The sequence below is a fragment of the Leiobunum rupestre genome, chromosome 4 (genome assembly GCF_980474605.1).
Source record: "Leiobunum rupestre chromosome 4, qqLeiRupe1.1.hap1, whole genome shotgun sequence".
In the NCBI taxonomy this organism is placed as follows: domain Eukaryota; kingdom Metazoa; phylum Arthropoda; class Arachnida; order Opiliones; family Sclerosomatidae; genus Leiobunum; species Leiobunum rupestre.
The window spans coordinates 15564684-15591318 of record NC_143387.1 but is presented as its reverse complement, the minus strand read 5'-3'; the positions used below and the strand labels follow the sequence as shown (position 1 = coordinate 15591318).

At 36.7% G+C, this 26635-nt stretch overlaps 2 protein-coding genes across 7 annotated transcripts in view; both read right to left on the bottom strand.

Moving 5' to 3' along the window:
* Positions 1–21258, bottom strand: part of tweek (transmembrane protein KIAA1109 homolog tweek) — a 150496-nt gene extending 129238 nt beyond the window's left edge. For 5 of the 6 annotated variants that reach the window (XM_090174006.1, XM_090174009.1, XM_090174010.1 and 2 more), the window contains exons 1-6: positions 21059–21258; positions 19195–19430; positions 7895–8038; positions 6672–6832; positions 6415–6552; positions 1395–1665 (exon numbers count right to left, since the gene is read on the bottom strand). In XM_090174006.1, the coding sequence (XP_090030132.1) occupies positions 1395–1665; positions 6415–6552; positions 6672–6832; positions 7895–8038; positions 19195–19430; positions 21059–21072 (964 nt within the window). In that variant the 5' untranslated portion in view covers positions 21073–21258. The remainder of the gene's footprint in view (positions 1–1394; positions 1666–6414; positions 6553–6671; positions 6833–7894; positions 8039–19194; positions 19431–21058) is intronic. The other variant, XM_090174008.1, reaches the window with a different exon arrangement.
* A 1942-nt stretch (positions 21259–23200) lies between these two features.
* Positions 23201–25341, bottom strand: Ip259 (NSA2 ribosome biogenesis factor-like IP259). Its single transcript, XM_090172862.1, has 2 exons — positions 25265–25341; positions 23201–24130 (listed from the first exon to the last, which is right to left on the bottom strand). Exon 2 carries the CDS (start codon positions 24057–24059, stop codon positions 23277–23279), a length of 783 nt encoding a protein of 260 aa, XP_090028988.1. The 5' UTR covers positions 24060–24130; positions 25265–25341; the 3' UTR covers positions 23201–23276.
* Between the last annotated feature and the right edge of the window lie 1294 nt (positions 25342–26635).

Sequence of the window (26635 nt, the reverse complement as noted above, 5' to 3'; positions counted from 1 at the left end):
GCAAAATACAACAACTCCATGTTAAAGCAAATAAAAAAGTATTAAAAATTGCTTCTGGTTTCATTTTTCTATCGTTTTCACGTATTGAGAAAATTTAAGATAAATGCAAAAACTCCCTTTGTCAAAGACTTTTGTAACAGACTGTACATAGCCCTGGCAGAAGCTGCTAAAGAAATTGCTTGGTTTTATCCAATTCTAAGTTAACTCTATACAGTATGTGAAACGGGTGAATTAATTTTACATGTAACTGAATTGAACTGTGATAATTATGTGGTCATATAGTTTCCTCAAAAAGTGATTTTGAAAATAATCGTACAACATATCTCTATGTTTTCATAAGTACTAGAAATAATTTGTTCCATCTTAAATTTGTTAGGACTGATGACAATGTAGGGGACTTATTTACAAAATTACTATTTACTAGAAAATTTATTGAATTTAGCATTCTTACGAAATTGTGTTAAGAAGCATTAACCATTTAATATATACTAAAATATCTAAGTCAGAGGGAGCGTTGGTGATAGACTTTGATATTCAGAATATAACACAAAATTATAAAAAGAAAAAAAGGTTCAAGTCTAGCACTAGTTGGCAGTTCTGTTTTTTTATTGCTGAAAGGGCTGTCTGCTCTCTGGTTTATCTAACACTCTCTTCTCCCACTCTCAAACACGATGTTTGTTTCATTTCATTAATTATTTAACTTGTACTTCATTTAATAAGTCGTTTAATATATAAGACGCCCTTCCTAGTAAACTTTGCCTCATGGAAATTGTCCGCCTGGTGTTGCTCTCGAAGCCATAGACAAAAGATACACCACTGAGGAAAATCCTGTGGTCGCAACTACAGAACTCTTTGTTAGTGGAATGGTTGCTGTAAATCTTTGTTAAAGGTATGCCAAACGCTCATGCGTGGAATGTTCAACAATCTACCAACACATTGTGTGCTGAGAGTGGAAACATAAGCCATCATTCTCCATTCTTCCACTTCTGCTGTTTGTCTTTGGGGCCATTCCCAAACCAAACTAGTAACTGTGATCCTTCCAGTGTCCAGCAATCTGGCCTGGACTCTTAAAATTAATTGAGTTTCACAAAATTCTAATATATTGTTCTTTGTTTACGTTGAGCCTAAGGCATATGAGTTATTTTCTTTTGGTGTTGAAACAAAATAAAAAAATAAATAAGAGCATGAAAAGTGATGTCCCTTTCAAGGCAATTTGGGCCAAGCCTTCCTACAGTCAATAGGTGAAATGAAAATTTTGGTAACCTTTCTATAGGTATCCAAAAATTTCAACAAATGACTTAAAAATAAAGTTGACAGCTTGTTGTTCTTAATGCAATTTCATTCAGACACAGATGAAGCTTCTAAAAAGTTGCACTGCTAAATATTTTAACTACCTGGTTCATCTTGATAATAGTAAAGTTCTACATAATTTGACTGAAGTACAACAAATCCTTCACCCATGTAGCGAGGTGGTTCATCAGTCATTCCAGTATATTTAGGAGATGGGGCAAGTAGAACTTTGAAATTTTCCCCAGTGCATTTGCAGATGTGAGTAAACAAGTCCAATCGCGATGAAGCTGGTTTACTAGTGTAGATGATTACAACTTCTTCAAAACTCACAGAAAGTGTAGTTGGAAGAAGTCGATTGCCAAATACTAGTCTTCCCTAGAAATAAAGGAAAATAACCGAAATAAAAATGTTAATGACAATAATAGAAATGTAACAAAATTATTAGTTGTTGCTTGAGGCTCCATTAAGTTGGCCCCCCCTCTCTACAATTTTAAAAACTTTCATTTGCGATCGAATGCGACCTCGATGCGACGTTATGCGAAACTAAAAAAAAAAGATGCGACATAATTGTTAAGTTGGAATAATTAAAACAAAAGGGGGGGCTAACTTAATGACAGCCCCCCCACTTTCAACTATCAACCCGGAAACACAACCAATAGAATGCGACCTCAATGCGACGTTATGCGACACCCTTACTTTCGAATGCGACATCTTAGTTAACGAGATAATCGCTTTCGTAAGTGGGGGGGCTAACTTAACGCGAGCCCCCCCTATAACAGTTGAGGCCTCCAAACACCTTTATTCGATTGCGACCTCAATGCGACGTTATGCGACACCCTTACTTTCGAATGCGACAGCTTATTTAACGAGATAATCGCTTTCGTAAGTGGGGGGCTAACTTAACGCGAGCCCCCCCTATAACAGTTGAGGCCTCCAAACACCTTTATTCGATTGCGACCTCAATGCGACGTTATGCGACACCCTTACTTTCGAATGCGACATCTTAGTTAACGAGATAATCGCTTTCGTAAGTGGGGGGGCTAACTTAACGCGAGCCCCCCCTATAACAGTTGAGGCCTCCAAACACCTTTATTCGATTGCGACCTCAATGCGACGTTATGCGACACCCTTACTTTCGAATGCGACATCTTAGTTAACGAGATAATCGCTTTCGTAAGTGAGGGGCTAACTTAACGTGAGCCCCCCCTATAACAGTTGAGGCCTCCAAACACCTTTATTCGATTGCGACCTCAATGCGACGTTATGCGACACCCTTACTTTCGAATGCGACATCTTAGTTAACGAGATAATCGCTTTCGTAAGTGGGGGGGCTAACTTAACGTGAGCCCCCCCTATAACAGTTGAGGCCTCCAAACACCTTTATTCGATTGCGACCTCAATGCGACGTTATGCGACACCCTTACTTTCGAATGCGACATCCTTACTTTCGAATGCGACATCTTAGTTAACGAGATAATCACTATCGTAAGTGGGCAGGGCTAACTTAACGCAAATGAATGCGACCTCATTTTAAATGAATGCAAATGAATGCGACCTCATGTTAAATGAATGCAAATGAATGCGACCTCATTTTAAATGAATGCAAATGAATGCGACGCCATTTTAAATGAATGCAAATGAATGCGACGCCATTTTAAATGAATGCAAATGAATGCGACGTCAATGCGAAGCAATGCGACACCATAATTATCGAAATAATCACCGCTATTCGAATGCGACAGCCGTGTTAACGAGATAATCGATTGAACCAGATCGAGAATCATCAAATATAAATACGGAAACACAGGTCGATTAAGTTGGCCCCCCTTTTTTTGATTTCCCAGAAAATATCTCTATCAATTTTATGCACCCACAATGCGACAGCAAGTGAAAGAGATGTGACTTAACCATTATCGAGATATAATTAAAATTAAAAGGGGGCTAAATTAACGTCAGCCCCCATAATTTCGTTATTCAACCAGAACAGAATATCATAGCCACTACATGGCAATGCGAAGAAATGCGACAGATATAATTTTGATTGCGAAAAATAGTTTATGAGAAAATTAATAGAGAAAGTGGGGGGGGGTGGCTAACTTAACAGTAACCCCCCATATTAATTCATAATTTTAATTAACCTTAATATAAAGAGACGTCAATGCGAATTAATGCGACACTATTTTTAACGAATGCGACAAATTAGGTTATGAGATAATAGACAAATGAAAAAAGGGGGCTAATTTAATGGCAGCCCCCCCCCCCCCCGAAATATAAAAAATAAGTTCTATAAAAAAATGAAGTCGTCAACGCGGACCAAAGCGCATTCGAATAGCGGTGATTATTTCGATAATTATGGTGTCGCATTGCTTCGCATTGACGTCGCATTCATTTGCATTCATTTAAAATGGCGTCGCATTCATTTGCATTCATTTAAAATGGCGTCGCATTCATTTGCATTCATTTAAAATGGCGTCGCATTCATTTGCATTCATTTAAAATGGCGTCGCATTCATTTGCATTCATTTAAAATGGCGTCGCATTCATTTGCATTCATTTAAAATGGCGTCGCATTCATTTGCATTCATTTAAAATGAGGTCGCATTCATTTGCATTCATTTAAAATGAGGTCGCATTCATTTGCATTCATTTAACATGAGGTCGCATTCATTTGCATTCATTTAAAATGAGGTCGCATTCATTTGCATTCATTTAAAATGAGGTCGCATTCATTTGCATTCATTTAAAATGAGGTCGCATTCATTTGCATTCATTTAACATGGCGGCCCATTCATTTGCGTTAAGTTAGCCCTGCCCACTTACGATAGTGATTATCTCGTTAACTAAGATGTCGCATTCGAAAGTAAGGGTGTCGCATAACGTCGCATTGAGGTCGCAATCGAATAAAGGTGTTTGGAGGCCTCAACTGTTATAGGGGGGGCTCGCGTTAAGTTAGCCCCCGCACTTACGAAAGCGATTATCTCGTTAACTAAGATGTCGCATTCGAAAGTAAGGGTGTCGCATAACGTCGCATTGAGGTCGCAATCGAATAAAGGTGTTTGGAGGCCTCAACTGTTATAGGGGGGGCTCGCGTTAAGTTAGCCCCCCCACTTACGAAAGCGATTATCTCGTTAACTAAGATGTCGCATTCGAAAGTAAGGGTGTCGCATAACGTCGCAATCGAATAAAGGTGTTTGGAGGCCTCAACTGTTATAGGGGGGGCTCGCGTTAAGTTAGCCCCCCCCCACTTACGAAAGCGATTATCTCGTTAAATAAGCTGTCGCATTCGAAAGTAAGGGTGTCGCATAACGTCGCATTGAGGTCGCAATCGAATAAAGGTGTTTGGAGGCCTCAACTGTTATAGGGGGGGCTCGCGTTAAGTTAGCCCCCCCACTTACGAAAGCGATTATCTCGTTAACTAAGATGTCGCATTCGAAAGTAAGGGTGTCGCATAACGTCGCATTGAGGTCGCAATCGAATAAAGGTGTTTGGAGGCCTCAACTGTTATAGGGGGGGCTCGCGTTAAGTTAGCCCCCCCCCCCCACTTACGAAAGCGATTATCTCGTTAAATAAGCTATCGCATTCGAAAGTAAGGGTGTCGCATAACGTCGCATTGAGGTCGCAATCGAATAAAGGTGTTTGGAGGCCTCAACTGTTATAGGGGGGGCTCGCGTTAAGTTAGCCCCCCCCACTTACGAAAGCGATTATCTCGTTAACTACGATGTCGCATTCGAAAGTAAGGGTGTCGCATAACGTCGCATTGAGGTCGCATTCTATTGGTTGTGTTTCCGGGTTGATAGTTGAAAGTGGGGGGGCTGTCATTAAGTTAGCCCCCCCTTTTGTTTTAATTATTCCAACTTAACAATTATGTCGCATCTTTTTTTTTAGTTTCGCATAACGTCGCATCGAGGTCGCATTCGATCGCAAATGAAAGTTTTTAAAATTGTAGAGAGGGGGGGCCAACTTAATGGAGCTGTTGCTTGATCTAGTTTATTAAAGAAAAGATAAAAGTAAAAAGTTCACAAAAATAACACTGAGATCAAAGCAGAAATACATTAACCTAAATTATCAGCGAACAAATTTTTCTCGGGCGGCAATTTACCCGTGCGACAGAGGAGGGTTAAATAGGGAGGCCTTGTTAATTTTCCTCCCGCGACTACAGAGATAATTTCGAATGCACCACGGGTAACTAGACCGCCATCTAGTGAGGCTAAGAGAAATTATTTCATGGAAGAAAATCATGAGGAACGTGGTCTTGTAAGGGACTAATTTAACTTAGGCAGTCTGCAAACCTAGGCTTAGCAGTGTTTTGTTTTTGATAGAGGTCAGTGGAGCTGTGGAACGCGGTAGCTGCAGCTAAATGTAGATAAATTAAAACCTTTTTAACTGTTCTTACCAGACCATTTATGTATGAAAGAACAGAGAAATACTTAGTTTTATTAGAATTAGAAAATATACAAATTACTTAATGGAGCTACTTAAGATATATGAAACCCAGATAAAAATATTTAGGCCTGCAGTAGCAAAGAATATGGGAAGACCAAAGAAACAGAAGGCTACGGAAGAAGAAACTGAAATAAACCATGAGAAAAGAGCTAGTAGACATAAGAAATAAAAATGATGATTTAGTTTTCGAATAAGGCTACCGTGACTTTGCTATTCAGTTTTATATTTCAAATAAAACAAGTACAATTATTTTAACAAAATAATACAAATATTTATTGTGTATAATTCTTAACGTAATCAAGTTAGTCTAATTTTTATTAGTCGTTAACTGGGATTCATTAATTAATAACAACTGATTACGATGATATTTGTTTGAGCTATTCTTTCCTTGGACGTTTCTTCTAATGGTGACAGCCTTTCTTTCACTGACACTGTGAAACATGCACTTTTAATTTTTCCCAAGCAGCATATTTTATTTATTTGTTTTTCGTGAAAGTTTCGCTCGGCCGTTGCCAGGTAGCGTATTAAAACCTGCGCCACGGAGGTGGGGAGGTTCTCTTTTCGAGGAGGGGAAGGTAGCAGGTGGCCACTAAGGTGGGGGAAAACGGGGAACTTGCCTCCTGTGTTAGAGGAATAGGAGGCTGATAATTTCAGTTCATGTATTTCTGATCAAAGTAATACCATAGATATTTCAACTTTAACAACAGGAATAAGATCTTTCCAATCAAATCTACTAGTATCTGGCCTTTGTTGACTTTCAACTGCATCAGTGGAATCAGTTCCATTTTCAGAATTTCTTGTTGGTATTTTGCTTGACAACTAAGTGTTAGAGGAATAAAAGGGCAACCCTGATTAAGTAATCACAAAAAGAATGAATTATCAATATAAAAAAAGGAATACCAGTAACCAAAATAAACAATATAATAATTTCACAGTACCAGTACCTTAGTTGATGAGCTATTAGCGACAGCTGCTTTTATTAATTTGGATTCAAGTCCAAACAGTTGTTCTAGTCTGGAATAGAGCTGACTTCGATTGTAAACATGAAGTTCTAATCCATTGAGCATAACGGATAATCGAGTCTCACAATGTGATAGATCTAAAGAAAATAAATATAAAAAATTTTAATAATTAGCATATAAACCAAGTAGCCAACAGCATAAAGCGTGGGAAGTCAAAAATCTAAGGCACTCTATAAACTAACTCATAATGATTGATATTAAACCCAACGCACCACATTAGTTTCACATCAAATGTGTTTCAAATTTGTCATCAATCATTCGTAAGCCCTGAGTAGAAAAAGGTGGAGCTTAGGAGCAGGGCATTGATTAACGTAACATTTCAAATGCTTAACTTAGTCAGCTATCAAATGCTCAAGAAAATTCTTGCTTGTTTCTGGTAAAATAATTTAGGATTGGAATCATTAAGAGTGTAAGACTTATTAATATGAATTAATGTACGTGTGAAAACATCTTTCCATTATAAGATTTTTAAAAATATTTAAAACTATGTTTAAAGAGCTAAAAAAATATTTTTAGTTTTTTTACAAATTCAAAGACTTACCTTTAACTTTTATAAAAATTTTATAAAGGTATATTATATTATTTGTTAGTAAAGATGATGTAGTTTTAATATGCAAAATTTAACTGTTGAAACTGATAATTTAACCCAAGCAAGATAATTATATTTAAAATTTTGAGCACACACTGATGTCTTTTTGTCAGTGCAGGAAACCTAGCCAATATTTTTATATGGCGGAGTGGTTAGCACTTTCGCCTCGCAGCAAGAGGAGCCAGATTAGATCTTAACTTGTGGCACTGGGTGAAAACTCGAAATAACTCCTTCTGCGTAGAGTTCGCAATTTCTCTCCCCACTGGTTTAAGGGGTTTTCTCCCCGAGCTCTTCGGTTTCACCTTCCATAAAAACTTGTTGAGGTTAACAGTAATAGTGGCATGAAGGGCTGGCCACCACCCTCCTACACATTATAACCCAGCCACCTAAACTAATGGTGGTGCCTTGGGTATTAGCCTAGTTGATGATTGATGTTACTTTGTACCCCGACAGTACAAAATTTTTATTTCTGTATCTGATTTCAAACACATAATTGACGATTTAGCTAAAGTGCGGTTTTTAATGGAATAGAATATCAAAATAAATTTACCATCTGAAATATCCTTCTTAAAATAGGGCTTCCACCAGCAAAAAATCATCCAACCATCCTGCGCTCTAATTGTGAAGTCTTCATTGATGAACGCAACATCACGAAACATAATTTTCCCAGAAAGAACTGACACACAAAATGATCCTGAAATTCATAATTAATACTAACATTATTTTGACAATGAAGTATACAGAAATTAATAATAACATTTATTTGAACCAGTGGTGGATTTACCATAAGGCTGAAAAGTCTGGAGCCTAGGGCGGCAGATTTTAGGGGCGGCAAATTTGGTAACCGAATTTTTTTAGCCGTCTCACAGAACTCAAAAAGATTTCTGTGAGACGGTTTTCTGATGTCTTGCAACTAAAGACATTTTCCGGTGACTTTTCCCTTTTCAATTTCAGTGTACATTCAACGTACCGCAAATTTCTATAAGTTCTATAAGCTCTATGCTAAAACACCCAGCTCCCGGCCCACAACCAGTAATCGGCTTCTGCGTCTCTGCCTGTACTTTGTATGAGTGAGAAGAGAGCACAATTGCGGCAAATATATTTTACACTACCCCCCACTCATACAAGTCCGACTACTGGTCAGGGGTGGCGAAATAGGGTACGCAGGGTACGCAACTGCGTACGGGCGCAAGGGTTTTTTGGGGTGCAAAAAATTCTAGGACTATTAGGTAAGCAAATTTTTTTAGTTGGCGCAGTGGCAGCGTTGGGAAGTTGTTTAATTTAATTTAATTTAAAAAATAGAAACATTTATCCTGCAAAATGTATCTGATACAAGTTAAAAAAATAAGTTACGGAGTAAAATATAAATAATAAATAAATTAAATAATAAATATAAATGCATCTGTATTAGTATTATCGAAGATTCTAAATACTAATATGGTTTTCCTGAGTCAGGCGGCTATTAACGTGAACAGCCTACTTTTGGGAAATGTGTAAATCCGCCACTGATTTGAACTTAATAATAAAGTTTATTTATTTCTTAATAGAATGTTATATGCTTAGAATAAATCTCTCTTTAAACGTATGAAATGATCTCAAAAGGCCAATCAATTAATTAATAAAAAAAGAATAGGGTTTATAGTCAAGATTTTTGATAAGGTCATCCTTAACACCATAAGAAGTTCACATAATTCATTTTCACTTTTATAACCAAATAAATAAGCGATTTTATGTGTGAAGCATACAATTTATCAAAAACTTTAGATAAAAACCAATCAGGGTTTCTTATAAAACCATTTTCTGGCGCGTTTATTATTTGAGTGAGCAAACGCATTAATTCAATCACTGATTTGACTCGTTTATACTTTCGTTCAAAAACATTTATAAGAACTATTTACAATTCTTTAATTCTAATAAATATTGACTTTGCTTCTGTGGTATGGACTCCCACTCTGGTGGGTGATAAAACAGTATTTGATTAAATCCCATAATCGTTTTGCGAAACTCATGCACAGCCTAAACAACACTCCACCAATTCATTGGACCTGTGGACCCAATAATGCCAATTGTATTAATGACCTCATTAATGTATTTGACCACTACCAGCGTTACCCAAAGACTTCTGATAGCGCTACCTTCTTCGACCTATTTGTATTATCTACTTATGTGCATACAAGGGTAATCAGGCCAAATTAGTCAAACCTTTAGTAAAACGCAGTGTTATCGTCATTTATCAAGCCGTGTCATAAATGATTGGAATGCCATACCGTCGGACATTCTACAATCTTCTTCCAAAATACACGAATGAGAAATAGGGGGGCATGAAATGCACAGCCATTTTAAAGTTTTGGGTCGTTTCCGGCACATATTTCCGGTAAAGTAAACAGTCCATTCCGGAGTGTATTCGTTAGTCTTTGAAATTTTTAGTTGATATCGGAGTAGAGTTCCAGCCGCCCAAAACGCGTATTTCATATTTCTTTAAATTTTGAAAAATAAAAAGATGTCGAGAGTATGTTTTGTTGCGCGATGTCAAGTAAAGTCTAGCTTTGATGAAAACGGCAAAAAAGTAAGTCTTGGTTTTGTAGGTTTCATTTCACTGTTTGCCCAAAGAGGAGCACCTAAGGGCAAAGTGGTTGAGAAATATTCATCGTGATACTAAATACTGTAAAATAACAAAATCTTCGAAAGTTTGTTCACGACATTTTAAGCCTTCCGATTTCCTATCGTTAGAGTCTGACAGATCACGATTGAAAGCAAGTGCTATACCGACAGTTTTTGATTGGGATAGTTCGTTTAATGTTTCGCATATCAGTTTAGTGGCTAGTTTAGATTCCCAAGCCTCAGGTAGTAACTTGGTATCAGATTTTGAATCTGTTACCCACGTAAATTCTAAAACCTCAAATGATAGCGGAAATAATAATGATAACGAAACAAGTGATATAATTTTTGATGAAGATAAAATTAATGCAAGTTTAAATACAACTTGTTGTGAAAGTGATACTAGCTTCAAATTAACCTCAACACCTATTACGTCGTTAAAGTGCAAATCTAGGGTTAACGGAAATAAGTTAAATTCCAGTGAGCGTAATCCCTCTGGTGAACGTAACCCCTCCGTTGATATCTCTACAACTGAAAAAGCCAACCCAGATACTGTAAAATGTGGTAAATGCCAATCACTCTAAGATAAAGTAAAGGCTCTTTCACTAGAAAACACTCTACTTAAAAAAGAAGTTAATTTAAAACAAGAGGAGATCAACGCTTTTATTAAAACAATTGAAAGTGAAAAAGCCAAAAATCTACATCTCTCTGTGGAGTTGAACAATAAAGTTTTGAATGTAACTTCTATAAAAGACAGTGACAAGGATATCTATTTCTATACTGGTTTACCAAACTATGGTCGATTTCAAAGCTTGGTAACATTCCTAAATCCTGGAGACGATGGAGAAAACATAAAGTTGTGGTATGCGAATAAGAGGAATAAACAAACTGAAAGTGGCTGCGGAAGACCGCGAAAATTATCCGCTGAAAATAAATTGTTAGAAATAGTTATTACTTTGCATAGGAAAAGTACTTATGTCTAGCCCTGTTCTAAACTGAAACTATATTTATCTGTCGTCTGCTTATACTTTTTTTGTTCTTACTTTCACTTTCTCTTTTTTGTGTTTTTAAGGTCAGTAGAGATCATACCTATTTTTGTATATTAGATTTAACTATAATTAAATAGAGATTTATAAATAACAAACTGTCTTGCCAATTCAATATAGATAGATCTTACAATTGGTAGCAGAAAGCGTGGTTAATATGGAATAAATAAAATAGAAAAGATTTATTTGTGAATTGGCAGTGTTTGAGTTAGGCTTAGCTTAGTGAAAGTGCAGAATGGAAATGAACAAAACAGATTAAAGTTAAAAATGGAAAAACAGAATAATTCCTTGACATCCCTTGGAACATCATTTTCATTTAATAAATTAAATGATGAGAATTATGTAAACTGGAAGTTTAATATGAAAATGGCTCTGCTAGATTTTGGGCTATGGGGGATCATAGATGAAACAGATGAAGAACCAAATGAAGAAGCAGATTCTAAAGTAAAAGAGAGATATGAAACCAGAAAACAAAAAGCTCTATCAAAATTAGCTCTGGCAGTAGATGACCAGCATAAGAATTTAGTATCACAATATGAAACAGCCGTAGAAGTATGGAACGCACTTAAAGACCTTTATGAACCAAAGTCACGAGCACGAATAGCTTCATTACGATTGAATTTTCTGAGTCTGAAATATAATGTACCTGAAAGCATGTCAGGATATCTTGGGAGAATCAGTGCTGCAGCGGAACAATTGGAATTAGCAGGACGTATTTTAGCTCCAGACGAAATAGCATACCAGATGATTTGTAAATTACCCGCCCAATATGAGAACACGATTCAAAGAGCTTATCAACTAAATGATGAAGAGTTTACTCCAGATAAAGTCAAAAACCTCCTTATAGCCGAATATGAAAGACAGAAACTAGTACACCAAGAGGAAGAAAGAACAGATATGAAGACTGGACTTATGTCCATTCAACCCAATCAGAATAATCAACAGAAAAATAGAGGTGCACAACAAAAGCGTGGAAATTTCAAAGGCTATCAAGGGAATCAGAATACTAGTCAAAGTTTTGAATGCTATAGATGTGGAAAAAACTGGTCATATAGCAAGAAATTGTCATGCAAATATTCAAACTGGAGGCCGCACTGTAAATCAGAAAGGAAATAGATCAAATTATCCGAGCAATCAAAGGTCAGCTAATCAAACTAGAAACAGTTATGCAAGCAGTAGCAGCGATTGGGATAATGGAAATTCATATGGAAATGCATATTTAGCTACTACAATGATTTCAACATCGGATAAAGATTCTTGGATTTTTGATTGTGGTGCTACACACCATTTTTGTCATAGAAGAGACTGGTTCGTTGAATATCAGGAAATAGAAGTACCCATTGATATTGCTCAAGGTGAAGCAAAAGCTTTTGGAACTGGGGTCGTAAATATGGTGGTAAAAACACCTTATGGAGATAATCTCATTCATTTGACAGATGTATTCTATGTTCCGCAGTATAATAGAAATTTATTATCAGCCAGAAGATTTGATAATAAAGGATGTAAGATTATAATAGTTAATGGCTCGATTAAAGTATACGGTGTGAACAAGACGTTGGTTTTATCTTCCACCTTAACCGGAAACAATCTTTATGTTGTTGATGCATACATTCCAAGTAGAGAAGAACCCAGGAAGGAACTCTCAGTGAAGGGTGGATGTAACACGAGTCTAACAATTGATACAGCAAGATGGCACCAAAGATTAGGACATCCTTCAATCAAACGGATGAAGGAATTGCAGAGAAAAGATATGGCTCACGGATTACCAGAATTTAAAGGAGAAATTGACCACTGCATACCATGTAAAGTAGCAAAAGCAACAAAGGCCGCCTCAAAATCTATACCTGATATATCTACAAAACAACCATTAGAACTTGTCCACAGTGACGTTTGGGGACCTTCACCTGTTATATCTCAAGGTGGGTCACGATATTTTATCAGTTTCATAGACGATTATACTAGAAAGGCAATAGTTTATATTATGAAGAATAAAAGCGAAGCATATGATAAATATAAAGAATATAAGGCTATGTCAGAAAGACAAACTGGTTTGAAACTCAAGAAAATACGCACAGATAATGGCTTAGAATACTGTGCAAATTATTTCAAGGAAGGTTGTAAAAAGGACGGAGTTGTGTGTCAAAGGACGAACACATATAGTCCTCAAATGAACGGCATTGCAGAGCGATATAATCGAACAGTATTAGAAGGAATTAGAGCAATGCTTGAAGATGCAAGACTACCGCATTATATGTGGGGAGAAGTATTATATACAGTAGTGTATTTATCAAACAGATTACCTCATTCGAAACTACCAAATATCACACCAGAAGGGAGATGGAGAAACACGTCACCTTTATTACGACATCTTAAGCGATATGGATGCGTAGCTTACGCATTTGTACCACAACCTCACCGTAATAAATTTGAGAAGAGAGCGAAGATTGGTATCATGGTAGGCTATGCTATGAATACTAAAGGATATCGCATATGGTTTCCAGCAGAAGGAAAAGTTCTAGAAACCAAACATGTTTCTTTCGACGAGAGCAAGTTAGGTATTAAAATACTTAAAGAAACCAGAGAAGAAACATATGAGCCAGTGAAGCAAATATGGTCAGAAGATAATGAAGACGAATCGTCAGATGATGATAAATCGCAAGAGTCGGACAACTCATCGGACGATGAGAATACTGATGAAGGAGATGAAGTAGGAGCACAACCAGAGCCACCACCTCCACAACCCATAATACCCCGTTGGAGACGAGAAGAAATACTCAGAAAAAAGGGTGATCGAATTGACGTTTATCACTATGATAACATTACAAATCAGAAAATCAGATCAGAACCTGAAATGAAGCGATACTTAGCAGATAGAGGAGAACAATACAACCCCAAAGAATTTACTTTCAAATCTACTGGAAATGTTGAAGCCCGATGTGTAGTAATACCTTCAACATACGACGAAGCAATTGGAAGTCCAAATAGTGAAAAATGGCAAGAAGCCATGACAACAGAGATTAATATCATTCAAGATAGAGAAGTGTTTGAGATTGTTCCAAAACCAATTAATAAGAAGATAATTGGAGCAAAATGGGTGTACGATCTTAAGAAGAATTCTAACGGAGAAATCAATAGATACAAAGCCAGACTAGTTGCCCAAGGTTTTTCTCAAGTTCCTGAAAGAGACTTTAATCAGACTTATTCTCCAGTCGTAAATTTTACCCTGATCAGAGCATGTATAATGATATTTATTGCATGTCTCGGATGGCTACACTCCCACATGGACGTGAAGTGTGCATATTTATATGGATCATTAGAAGAAGAACTTTATTTAAGACAGCCAGCTGGATATATTCAAAAGGGAAAAGAAGATTATGTGTGGAAGCTAAAGAAGGCTCTTTACGGATTAAAGCAGAGTGGAAAGCAGTGGTATTCTGAATTAGATAATCAGTTACTTCAGCTTGGATATAAAAGACTTTTTGGATGCAACTGTATCTACAGATTTGGATTGACTGGACTATTGATAGTGTATGTTGATGACATAATTGTACTTGCATCAAATACACACGTTATGAAGAAATTAAAGACACAACTACAAGCAACATTCGAAATGACTGATTTAGGAGAATTAAGTTACTTTTTGGGGATTGAATTTGAATTTCCCTCAAAAGGACAAGTATATATTCATCAAAATAGCTACGTGAAGAAATTACAGGAAACATTCAAGATCAAAACTGAGAAGAAAAGGGAGACACCATTACCCGTTGGGATATCATTGTCAAATAGAGACTGTACACCAGAACCGAATAATAATTACCCATACAGACAACTCATTGGTAGTTTATTGTATTTATCGCAGCGTACTAGACCAGATATAGCATTTGTAGTAGCAAGTTTAGCACGTTATTCGTCAAATCCTGGTCAGAAACATTGGAATTACTTATTACAAGTGTTGGAGTACGTGTGTCAGACCAGCCATTACGGTCTTCATTATCATGGATTCAGCAAAGTTGATCTCAGTGTGTTTACCGATGCATCATGGGGATCGGATTTAGACGATAGAAAATCTACTAGCGGTTTTGTGATTAATATCTGTGACAGTCCAATAAGCTGGAGAAGTGTGAAACAGCAGAACATTGCCCTATCATCAATGGAATCTGAGTACATTGCCTTAGCAGAATCATCAAAAGAGATTGCATGGTTAACTAGTATTGTTAAAGAACTGTTAGAATTAGCCAAATTAGAAGAAACTTTTGGACAGCCGATTGTTTATTGTGATAACCAAGCGGCAATACAATTTTCTGAAAATAAGATAGAAAATAATAGATCGCGGCATATTCAGATGAAATATCACTATGTACGAGAGTGTATTGACAACAACTTATTCAAACTTAGTTATGTAAATACCAATGAAAATATGGCAGATATTTTTACTAAAATTCTTCCTAAGAGAAAACATAGTGAATTTTGTATGATGTTAAAGTTAACAAAATAAAAAAAAAAAAAAGGGGGAATAAGTTGATATATATGTATATTTGTATATTAATTTTACCTATGTCAAAGTAAGGGGGAGTTTGTTAGAAATAGTTATTACTTTGCATAGGAAAAGTACTTATGTCTAGCCCTGTTCTAAACTGAAACTATATTTATCTGTCGTCTGCTTATACTTTTTTTGTTCTTACTTTCACTTTCTCTTTTTTGTGTTTTTAAGGTCAGTAGAGATCATACCTATTTTTGTATATTAGATTTAACTATAATTAAATAGAGATTTATAAATAACAAACTGTCTTGCCAATTCAATATAGATAGATCTTACATAAATTATTTTTAGTCCTGATGCGGTTAAGGCTCGGACTATTCACAAGAGATCTTGCTCATCGATTTGGCATTTCTGCCAACACTGTGTCCAGAATAACTATTACATGGGTTAGTTACATGTACCTACAGTTGGGCCAGTTATCTATTTGGACTCCTAGAGAAGTTATTCAAAGTAATATGCCCTGTGATTTCAAAATCCATTATCCAAATACAAGGGTAATTCTAGACGCATCTGAAATCAAGTGTGAAGCATCAAAATCTTTGTACCTACAATCAGGGACCTATTCAAATTACAAGTCAACCACTACTTTCAAAGGGTTAATCGGAATCAGTCCCGATGGTTTGGTAACTTTTGTATCCGCACTATATACAGGTTGCATATCAGATAGGGAATTAACAGTGAGAAGTGGGCTGCTCAAGTTACCGTTCGACCCCACAGATGCCATAATGGCTGATAAAGGTAATGTAGTTTCAACTTAGATATTATTAAGTTAATTAATTCTTTAATTATTTTTTCAGGATTCACTATAAACGACATGTTGAAAGAAAAGGGAATATCTCTTAACATCCCAGCGTTCCTCCGCAATAAAGATCAGCTAGAAGAAAACGAAGTTGAAGAAACACAGAAGATTGCCTCCTTGCGGATCCATGTTGAGAGAAGGATTAAACGAGTAAAAGGTTTCCATATTTTTGACAGGGCCATACCGCATACATTATCCCCAGTTATTAACGAAATTTGGACTGTGTGCGCGATATTAACTAATTTTCAAGACCCTTTAGTGAAAAGCAGTGATAATGGTAGCAGCGACAATGATTTAGAGGAAATAAGTGTGCCTATTGATATGGCTGTGAATTGCGATGAAATGTCGCAGTCTATGGATGAAACCATGAGTGATAGCAGCTTAGAAGAGTGCGATTTTCTTTAATTTAAAAAGACTAATGTATCTTCTATATGTCATCAATTTATTTTTTTACAATGAAAGGTAGCATTTCTTCGAAATAAAATCTATCCAATTTAATTTTCATTTGTTTCCAATCTAATTCATTGAAACGGATCCTCTCTACTATTAAACCATTTGGAATATATACAACGAAGTCACACCACTGCAAATTTGCTGCTGCCATCTGTCCAAGCACTTGACAATAATATATGTTTCTTTTTTAGCTGAGGTTTTCCGCTTATTTCTTCCATATAAAAAGCTTTATCTGAGAAAGCTTCTTCAACAGTTTGCCCTCGAAAGGAATATGAACACTTGATCTCCATTAATCCTACATTTGGTGTTTCAGCTGGGTCGTAAACGATTCGATCGGGTGAAGCTCCCAAGTGTGAAAATTTTGGATTTACAATAAACCCACGTTTCTACTACCACTTCATGACCAATGTTTCGCATGCATGTTACGTATTTCTCCGCAGCTATGGGCTCATTTGTCACTCGATATCGCACGCTAGCTATCCTACTTAGATCTTTAGAGACAACAATATTCACCACACTTGGATTCTCTTAAAAACTACTCCGAATCTTGAAGCGCTAAGCCTGTTACTTCTGTATTGGGACCATTGTGGACACGCACTTTGACTCCTGGTGTCTTTTTCAATAGTAACAGCTTTTAACCCATTAACTTCATTTGCCTGAAATTAAATCAAAGCTTTATGTCAGAAAGGTTACATTCATTAACTAGGTTACTAGATAAAGTCAACGCTGAGCATCAGCAACTTTGAACCCTCCAACGCTGACAATTGGCTCTGTTTCCTAGTTACGTGAACGTGCTCAAAATAAAAAATTATTTCAATTTACCATAATTATTTTGTACTGCTCTTCTGGGAGTGGAAAAAAATTACTTGTCAAATCCCAATCCGAGTTGTTTTTCTGACTAGGTATAGTGAAATGGATATTTGCCTTGTGAAAGTTATTCAGATTAATTTCCATTGAGTATTGAAACGCAAAGCCATATTCAACCAATGGCACTTGTAAATTTAACGTTGACGAGCTTGGAGCCCTACCAAACTGTGTTGAGTCCCATTGTATCGTAGTGTAATTTTGCTCTAAACTGCTAGCAAAAGAACTATTTCCACTAGCGCATAAATCAGCTTGGAGTTTTTTCACCGCATCATTTAATTCAGATTCAGATCTCTCCCCATACCTGCGAGCTTCATAGAGTCTGCTAGTTACGTTGGGTGCCGAACCATGCTCTTTAGGAGCTCCCCAGTTGATATCGTGTAATTTGAGTGGTTTTACGCTCTTTCCTCTCGGACGATTCCACTGCTGCGGTAACTCAGTACACGATAGCGCAGGTGGTGCAATGTTATACCCATTTTCTTTCAAATGAGACAACACCCTTAGCAAAGCTAAAACATGATTACACGTGCCCAGATTTCCAGCTTTACACTCACAAGCTCCATCAGTTATGTTGAAAGGCTGAGTTTTTATTGCAACCATTGGAGTGTATGGCTCGAGTCGTTTCCTTTGGCTACGGAAGCACTTCGCTTTTACGTAGACTACCTTTGTCACACTAAAATTAAAGAAATTTAATTAAAGTTCAGAAACTATAATAAATTTTAGAAAAGAATATACATACCTGTTGAATGAGGTTTCAACTGATCCACTGCTTATATAGCTTTCGGTAGCGAACTTGTAGCTTCTTTCAAACTGGCGTTTGGCTTTCGATTTTTTTTTGGTAAAAAGCTAAAATGTTATCTAAACTAAATTTTGGTACATTTTCTACAGATTTAGTGTAGCCCAAAATAGGGAAAATTAACCTGTTTTCTATAGAGCCAGGAACTTGTTCATTTAAAATACTAGTTAAGCCTTGGGTAGCCCTCGACGTTAAGCTCGCGTTTTCGTTCGCCGCCATCATTCTTTGAAACACCGGATGTGAAGTTCGCCAGGCAAATTTTGAAAGACGGAAGTCGTTCAAAACTTTAAGATGGCGGTCATAAATTTCGAGCCCCATTTTCTCATTCGTGTATTGCTTTCCGAAAGGCCATCACAATGTGGCTCTCCAACCCAGATTCATCTATTATTTCCGAAAGCGTCGCACCCCCCATTAATTCTCAAAATTCTTAATTTATTTATTGTTATTATTATACATATCAATTTTTTTTACTAAGCTCAATTTTTTTTTATCTATCTTTTATAAAATTTGTAACTATATCCAATTTTGGATACCATAAATAAATAAGTAATTGTCACTGACTTTCCCGGAGTAGGCAATAAAATTATTTTAAAAACAAGTCTTAAATCTTACATTCAAAATAATTTTAGCCCCACCCATATCTCAAGGTGCATCAACAGCACAGTTGCAATAGAAGTAAAACCAAATTTAGTTAGTAAATAAATAAATAATAATAGTAAGAATTTACTGAATTGGAATTATATATAAAACTTACCTATTTTAATATATCCCTTTGGATATATTTTGTTTAAAATCTTTGTTATAATGAATCCCATAATGCGAGAATTGTAGTACGTAATGTACACAACCCAACTCATCGCAAAAAAAAGAGCGCATAGAAGCCAGGCAAAATTTGAATCCCATGTTAAGTCTTCCAATGGTGCTGTTACATTCCATGGTGTATGAGGACGAGGAGTGGAAACTATCTTTGCCACAGAAAAGGCCTCTGACCTAATAAAATGATTCTGGGGTTTAAAACGTTTCCATTTCTGGTACTGCTTAGTGGTTTGTTAGGGTCTTCCGTATAGAACATATTGGAGGTCATATTCCTTTAAATATTTACTAATACAAAAATAATTTAGTCACTTAATTTTTAAATCTAAAATTGATTGTTATAGAGTCGTTTAACAAATGCTGAAACATGTATGCTATACGCCTTTAATATTTTTAATAAAAAATACTGCTTGAACTTTATATCTAATTCAGTTCTCCATAAATTAAGGACAAATTATAGAAATATGATCCTTTTGAGGTTGAGCAAGTTGGACAGTATACTAGGAACAGAACTAAATTTAAAAACTGTTACTTGCTAATAATTTGAAAGCCCTATATACATAAGAGTTTGATAGAATTTGTAAATCTCTTTAACACAGTCTTATTTCTTATAAACCAAATATATGAGCTAGTACAAAACTACATTGGCTAATATATCTACAATTCATTTTCTTGACTATAAATTTAGCCTAGCATTGAATTTGTTGACAACTCCAAATGAATCACCACCTTGGTTTGTCAACATAGTTGACACTGTCTCTTAGTTTTTGGGGGTTTATTAGTACATAAATTTTTAAAAAGACTTAAAATAGAAGCAACTGGTATAATTATAATTTAATTAACACCCATTTTTATCCTTGGTGGAAAAGGTCATGGTGAAAACTAGTGGGTTTAACATTGCGGGCAAAAACTTGCCAACCCTGGGTATGGTATCTCACTCTCAGGGGCAGTAGCCAATGGAGCACAAACATCTCATCATCACGAAGTACTCTATAATTACCTCTAGAGAATGAAAGCTCACAAAAAGTATTTTCCAAGTGTACAAGATTACTCAGTGGAAAACACTAATAACGTTTTCCATTGAAACCACTCCGGAGATAACCCAATTTTGTCTAGGAGGACCGATCTAAATTGGTCCCAATTAAATATTAATTATTAAGAGAGGGGCGTATCGTCTGCTATCTTCCGAAAGTCAAGCAAAAGTGTATGAACTTCGTATTCGATTGGCGATCCCAGCTACCTGAAAATTTTGCTCCGTCTAGAGAGACAGCGCAGCTAGGATCAATCCGAGAGGTAGTAACAGGGTCAGTGGAAAACGTGAATCCAATGGAATAAGTTTCGTTTTTCGGGGAGATACGAGCATAGAAATAGAAACGAGACTAGAATCACGATTAGATTGTGGTGAGATGTACGAGTTAGAAGGCTGCCATGTGAGGCGATTCGCCAGTATTCTTTGTGGGAGCACGCCATCTATTTTAAAAAATTTAAAGTTTCAATTTTTATTAATAGATGGCGCACTCCTGTGTGGATTAGTAGCGATTCCACTCTCATGGCAGCCTTCTAGCTTGCCCATTTTCCTTGAGATTACCGGATAGCGCATGGTTCTAGTCTCATTCCTATTTCTATGAATAGAAGACAGCTCGGAGCAGCCCAATGGAAAACGCTATAAGAGTTTAACACTCTTAACGAATCTGTAATTTTATCTTCCTACAATCTGCAAACTTTTTTTTCAATATAAAATCAAGATTTTTCCATTTTATAATTTATATTGCAGACCATTCAATTAAACAAAAATCAATATTTACCTTTCTAAATTCATTATGAGATTATCAGATAATCACACTACATGTAATCATGTCAAGAGACAAAAAATTTTAATAAACTACTTAACGCTTTCAATTATGTCCGAAAATATTCACATTTTACATGACATTATTTGATTAATTGACTATAATTTAATGAAAACTTTTGACTTTAATCACTTGACAACTATGATGAAGCAAGAGGCATCAACCACGGCCAACTTAGAAACACTGATACTCGCACCTGAATTTCGAATTTCAATTAATAGAATTGTTGTATTAAAGTAGTATAGTAAGATACGCGACGAACCAAAAAGAAGTTTTGGGCTTAACTAAACGAAAGTATTTCTGACTATTATGGAGCATTTTTTTTTTTTAATTCAAGGAAGGAAGATACAAGGACTGAGTGGGTCTGAGAAGACCGCGCGCACGGCGAAGATTTTGAGGCGTGAGTGGGACGGGGGGGACAAATGCGGTCCGCCCGTTCACCGGATTAATCAGGGCGAGATATGAGTAACGGCCACGCCAACGGGGGGATACGTGGGGACAGGGGTGGAGACACCCGTGGCGGATGTATTCCGACCACCCGTTGGGGGATTGGTGGTCGTCCTCACACGGCCATCTACAAACTCTGCCTCCCAGACGCTTGGGATTACAGGAGTACGCCACTACTCCCGGCATTATGGAGCATTGAACTTTTTTTTTATTCAAGGAAGGCAGAAACAAGGGCTGATTGGGTCCGCGGACCGTATATCTCTAGAGATATACGGTCCGTGTTGGGTCTGAGAAGACCGCGAACCCGGCGAAGATTTTTGAGGCGTGAGTGGAACATAGAAATCGGATAACAAACTAGAACGATTTTTGAAATTTTGTCGCGTGTTCCGATTAGAACTTTTAAAAAACCCTGCCTTTGGCCCATGCTTTTCGTTTGGCTTACAACGAAAGTTACGCCATCTGCGCCACACTGGTGAACTAACACTCTATTTCGCCTAAGATTAAATGGCCGACTTTAGTTCGACCACGGCCAACTTTGATCACGCGCTGTTCGCGCTACAGCGGCCAACACATTCGTCGAAATTCCGCGAGCAAGGATTTTCCCCTCTATAAACTGTACTATTACGTGTAGGAGTTCAGCGCCACGCTCGGTTGTTATATTGCCTTCAATGTAAAAACTATTCTAAAAATACTAATCCGCTAGGGGCGCTCACGTCATACACATCTTTTGCTCATATGCTCATAGGTAACATCTTTTCACAGGTTAGTGTTAGAAATAGTTTTATTTTTACCATAATTTCCAATCGCTAAGAACGCACGAGAAAACGTACGCGTTTCTTTCAAATCATAGAAAGCTAGTTTTTTTTAAATAAAAAATTAAGAATGGTTAATTTATTTTTTTAGGAGCAATTACTCAAACAAAACAACAACTCAAACTTAGAAATTCTATGGTGTTCCCTTAGAGACAAGAGTCAACGCCCGCTTTATATCGGTGTATCTTACTGTACACCAAATGACCTAAATTCAGAACTCTTCGATGCTTTGACCAGTAATCTACAATCCCGAATAAAAAAAACATTAATTTATTTCCTTAACAAAATAGGTGCAATATGCAAATTGAAAAGCAAGCAAGGAAAATTCTGCAACCTTAAAATTTGGGGATAGTGATAAATTCATAATTACAAGAAGATAATTATAGATTTATAGTGCATTGTCTAAGCCCGTTAGCAATGCAACAGATTTATAAGAAATAATAAATATATCATTTATTATTTATATTACACAGTTGTAACAGTTTTTGGATGTTTAGGTCGCTTAGGGAAACGGTTTTCCTTGGGGGGTGATTTTGTGTTAATTACCCCTGGTATCTCATTGGTTACTTAAAACGTAAGCGACTGAAGCACACTCCGATTACTTTTTCTCCTACTTCATGGAAAACTTAACCAAGATGCCTCTAAGTATGAATAAATAAATACAAAATTTCAGGTCCTGGTTCTCGGAAATACTACTTCTTGGCGATGTTTATTGAAGCGTCTATCGGCGAAAAACCAGCTAGGAGAAGCTCTAGCTCGGGCACGCCACTAGCAGCAAGAGTTTTTTCTGATATTTCGTAACTTAGAATGCTTTGCACATCATAAAAGAATCATTACATTTTAATTAGATGTTCCTTTATTTCATACTTTACATTCGATACGTAAGAAACACAATACAAAACGTTTATAAATATTTAAACGAGGAGTACGGCGTTGACGCAACCATCGTTTTCCGGATTGTTCGTAATTTGGGCGTATTTTCCCCACACAACCTTTCCGCTTTGAGTGACGAGTCCAAGTTCGCTGACATTAACCTCAATGACGGTGCCTTTCGTTAAAACACCCAAGGACGTGAAGCACGTGCCGTTGGGATTCTTCTTGACGCCGATGATGGGCAGGCAAAAGGTGGCTTTCAATTCAGGGTGGGTGACGTGCGCTTTCTTGACTCTCAGACCCATCGGTCGAATGAACCTTTCGAATTTCGGCGGTTTACGAGTGAACCCTTCGCCCACGTAAGTGGCTTTGGTCACGACCCTTTTCCATGCTTTCTTCTTTCTCTTGCCGGTTCGTAACACTCTGAAAGCTTCGCTCTCGCTGATGGCTTGTACCTTAGGGATGGGCACGTCCCACTTACCCGCCTTTTCCTTGCGCTTCTGCTTGATCATGTTGGAGAGGACCTTGGCTCTGGATTGGCCTTCTCGATCCAGAAGGTACGCCGGAATGGCTCCCTCGGGTACCACGTCATCCGTCTTCTGTTTGGTGTTCTTCTTCTCGTGCATTTTGATGGTCTTCTTCATCTTGACCTTCTCGGAATATCTCTGCTTATTGTACAGCTTGGCCTTAATGCCTCGCAGTTTCTTGGCCCTTTCAGCGACATCGTGAGCCTGTCTCCCTTCCTTCTTCCTTTTGCGTTCGTGGTAGTCGAGTCTGTAGCCGTAGCGCTTCTGGTGAAGCTCGATGTGTTCGTTTTGAGGCATTCTACTGTAATTTTTGCCTCGACGGTACTTGGAATCGTAATTAAATAGAACGAGTTACGAAGACCATCAACCTATTGTGAAAAATAAATATTTAAGTAATTCCTTATTAGACCAGGTTCATCTTTTTAAACAAAATCCTAGGGTAGCATGGTTCGGGAATGGTACTGTTACAATAAAGGCCAACATTATTTACAAATGATGAAAAAATTAGCAAATAAATAGATTAGTCCATTATTAAAAGAGATAAAAAAGCTAAACCCTTAACAAATTTTAAGAAATTTAAAAACTTACAAATAGCTCGTACCGATAGGTCTTCGCTTATTCGCTACTTTTATCATCCTTTACAATGCAGTTCATAGGTGGTTCCTTTTAACTTAACATTTCGTATATACTATTCTCCACCACTCTCCCCCTATTTGGCTTTCCGTTGTACTACAACGCGTTTGGAAGTTTTTAATGTTTAGGCTTATTTTCTCTTTTCGGTGTAATAGTCGCAAGCCAGATTTCCTGCACAGTACTGATGTGTCTCAAATAGGACGAAACAGGTCTACCGTTGGAATTTCTGGCTATTTTATTTAATTTAGTTTTTCACTCGAAGATCTATTTGGCCAGAGTTTCGCGTCTTTACGTTTTCTCAAAGACCTATTGGTACGAGCTGTAAGTTTTTAAATTTCTTCAAATTTTTTAAGGGTTTAGCTTTTTTGTCCCTTTTCATAATGGACTTATCCACTTATTCGCTAATTTTATCATCCTATACAATGTAGTCTATAGGAAGTATTATAGTTAAACTTACGAGTCCCACTTTACTATAAAAAATTCAGACATTCGCATAAACAATTAGATCTCGACAATATTAATATTATAAATTAAAAATAACGAGTAATTAGAGCTAACTCTGTTGGATATACAAAGGCTAATTGGGCTCTTAATATTAAGATAACATAAAAACTCCCCACACCTTTCATCTAAACAATATAACTTAGGCTATCAAGGTCATACACTTTAGCACGTGGAAATTTGGGATTCGCAGAATCACTTTCATCTCTCATGCCAAGGGTTATTATGATTTTGCTATTCCTATAAATAAAACTTTCTATAATAAATAACTGTTAAGTGACTGAATATTTCGAACTTATGTAAATAAGTTTAATTAGTCACAAGCCCCCAATTGTAATGGTGTTTTAATTAACAAATTATAAACTTACTCCCTATTGATTTCACAGCCCTCGCCGACTTATATTCCTCGATATTAAAGACTTGAGCGAACTGATAATTGTGCGACTGATATATTGTAGACTTTGTAAGTAAAGCAGTATGCATGAAGACAGAGTTTGTTTGGATGGCACTTTATACAACTATAGCCTGAGAAAGAAAAAATATTTACGTTTATTTAGGCTGAATTTAAAAATTTTATGGTTGAAGTTTTGGTTTATAAGTGAACCTGCTCTTGTTATCATATTTATAATTTTTAAAAGCTTATTTATCTTTTCTCTTCAAGACTGCTTAATTCTTTTCTTTTATTATAGCTAGAGCAATGTCCTTTTACCTTGTATTTGTGTTTTTATATGGTGCCGGATGTATAAAATAGATTTTCTTTGAGAAAATGTTAATTTAGCTTCAATGTACTACAGGCCATATGTATAGAGTAGTAGCACTCCGTAGATTCTGGTCGCAAATATTTTATCTATAAGAAACACTACTACGACGTCACAGTGCCATTACTCTTCAGTTTAAAGCAATCAATCACGCGAATGTTTTAGGGAACCAATGATGAGCTGCCTTGAATTGATTGTATTTAAGGGGAGGAGCCATGTTCTGGTCCTAGAGATGGGGCGGGAGCGAAGGTAAAAATCGACGGAATATAAACATTATCTCTGTATGTAAATGGATCCATTCTTGTTATAACTTACGAAAGAAATTTGAGATGAACGTGTTAAATCCGATAGACTAGGACTGGAATTGAGTGATTTCAGTCTCACGTGACCTGACTTCCTCCATGCTTTTTCGCAAAGAGAACAAAAATCCGCAGAAAATGGCGACCATAGCCAAAGCTACGAAGTTAAATTACTTTTTAGCGACCCCACGTGGCTCGTTATTTAGTCCCCGTTCGTAAGCCTTTTAAATCTTGATCAATTAGACCTAATTCGCGACCGAAAGCTAGGCCACCCTATCATTGGTTGATAGCGTATTAGCAAAAGTAAATAGGGGGAGAAAGTCTATCACTTCCTTCAGATTTTACCTTCCACCATGCTTGACAACCTTTTTAAAGAGCTAATGATTACGTGATATTTCTAACCAATAAGGATAGCACATTACGCGCGAAGTAGTGCATTTGTGGTATTCCGGTCCGCGCTCAAGATGAAAATTTTTAATTTTATTCCCTGGCAACCATATCACCGCCTCGCGATTTCAAATAGTCTCTCTGTCAAATGCTGACCATTATTTCCTTCGATAACGGTTGATTTTAATTAATAATTACTATATCCATTGTAAAATAAACAAAAAAAGCTCGTAGCTATAGCTATTATTTCAGTTAAACTTGCAAATTGTTAGGCCTTAACATCGTAGATTTACCA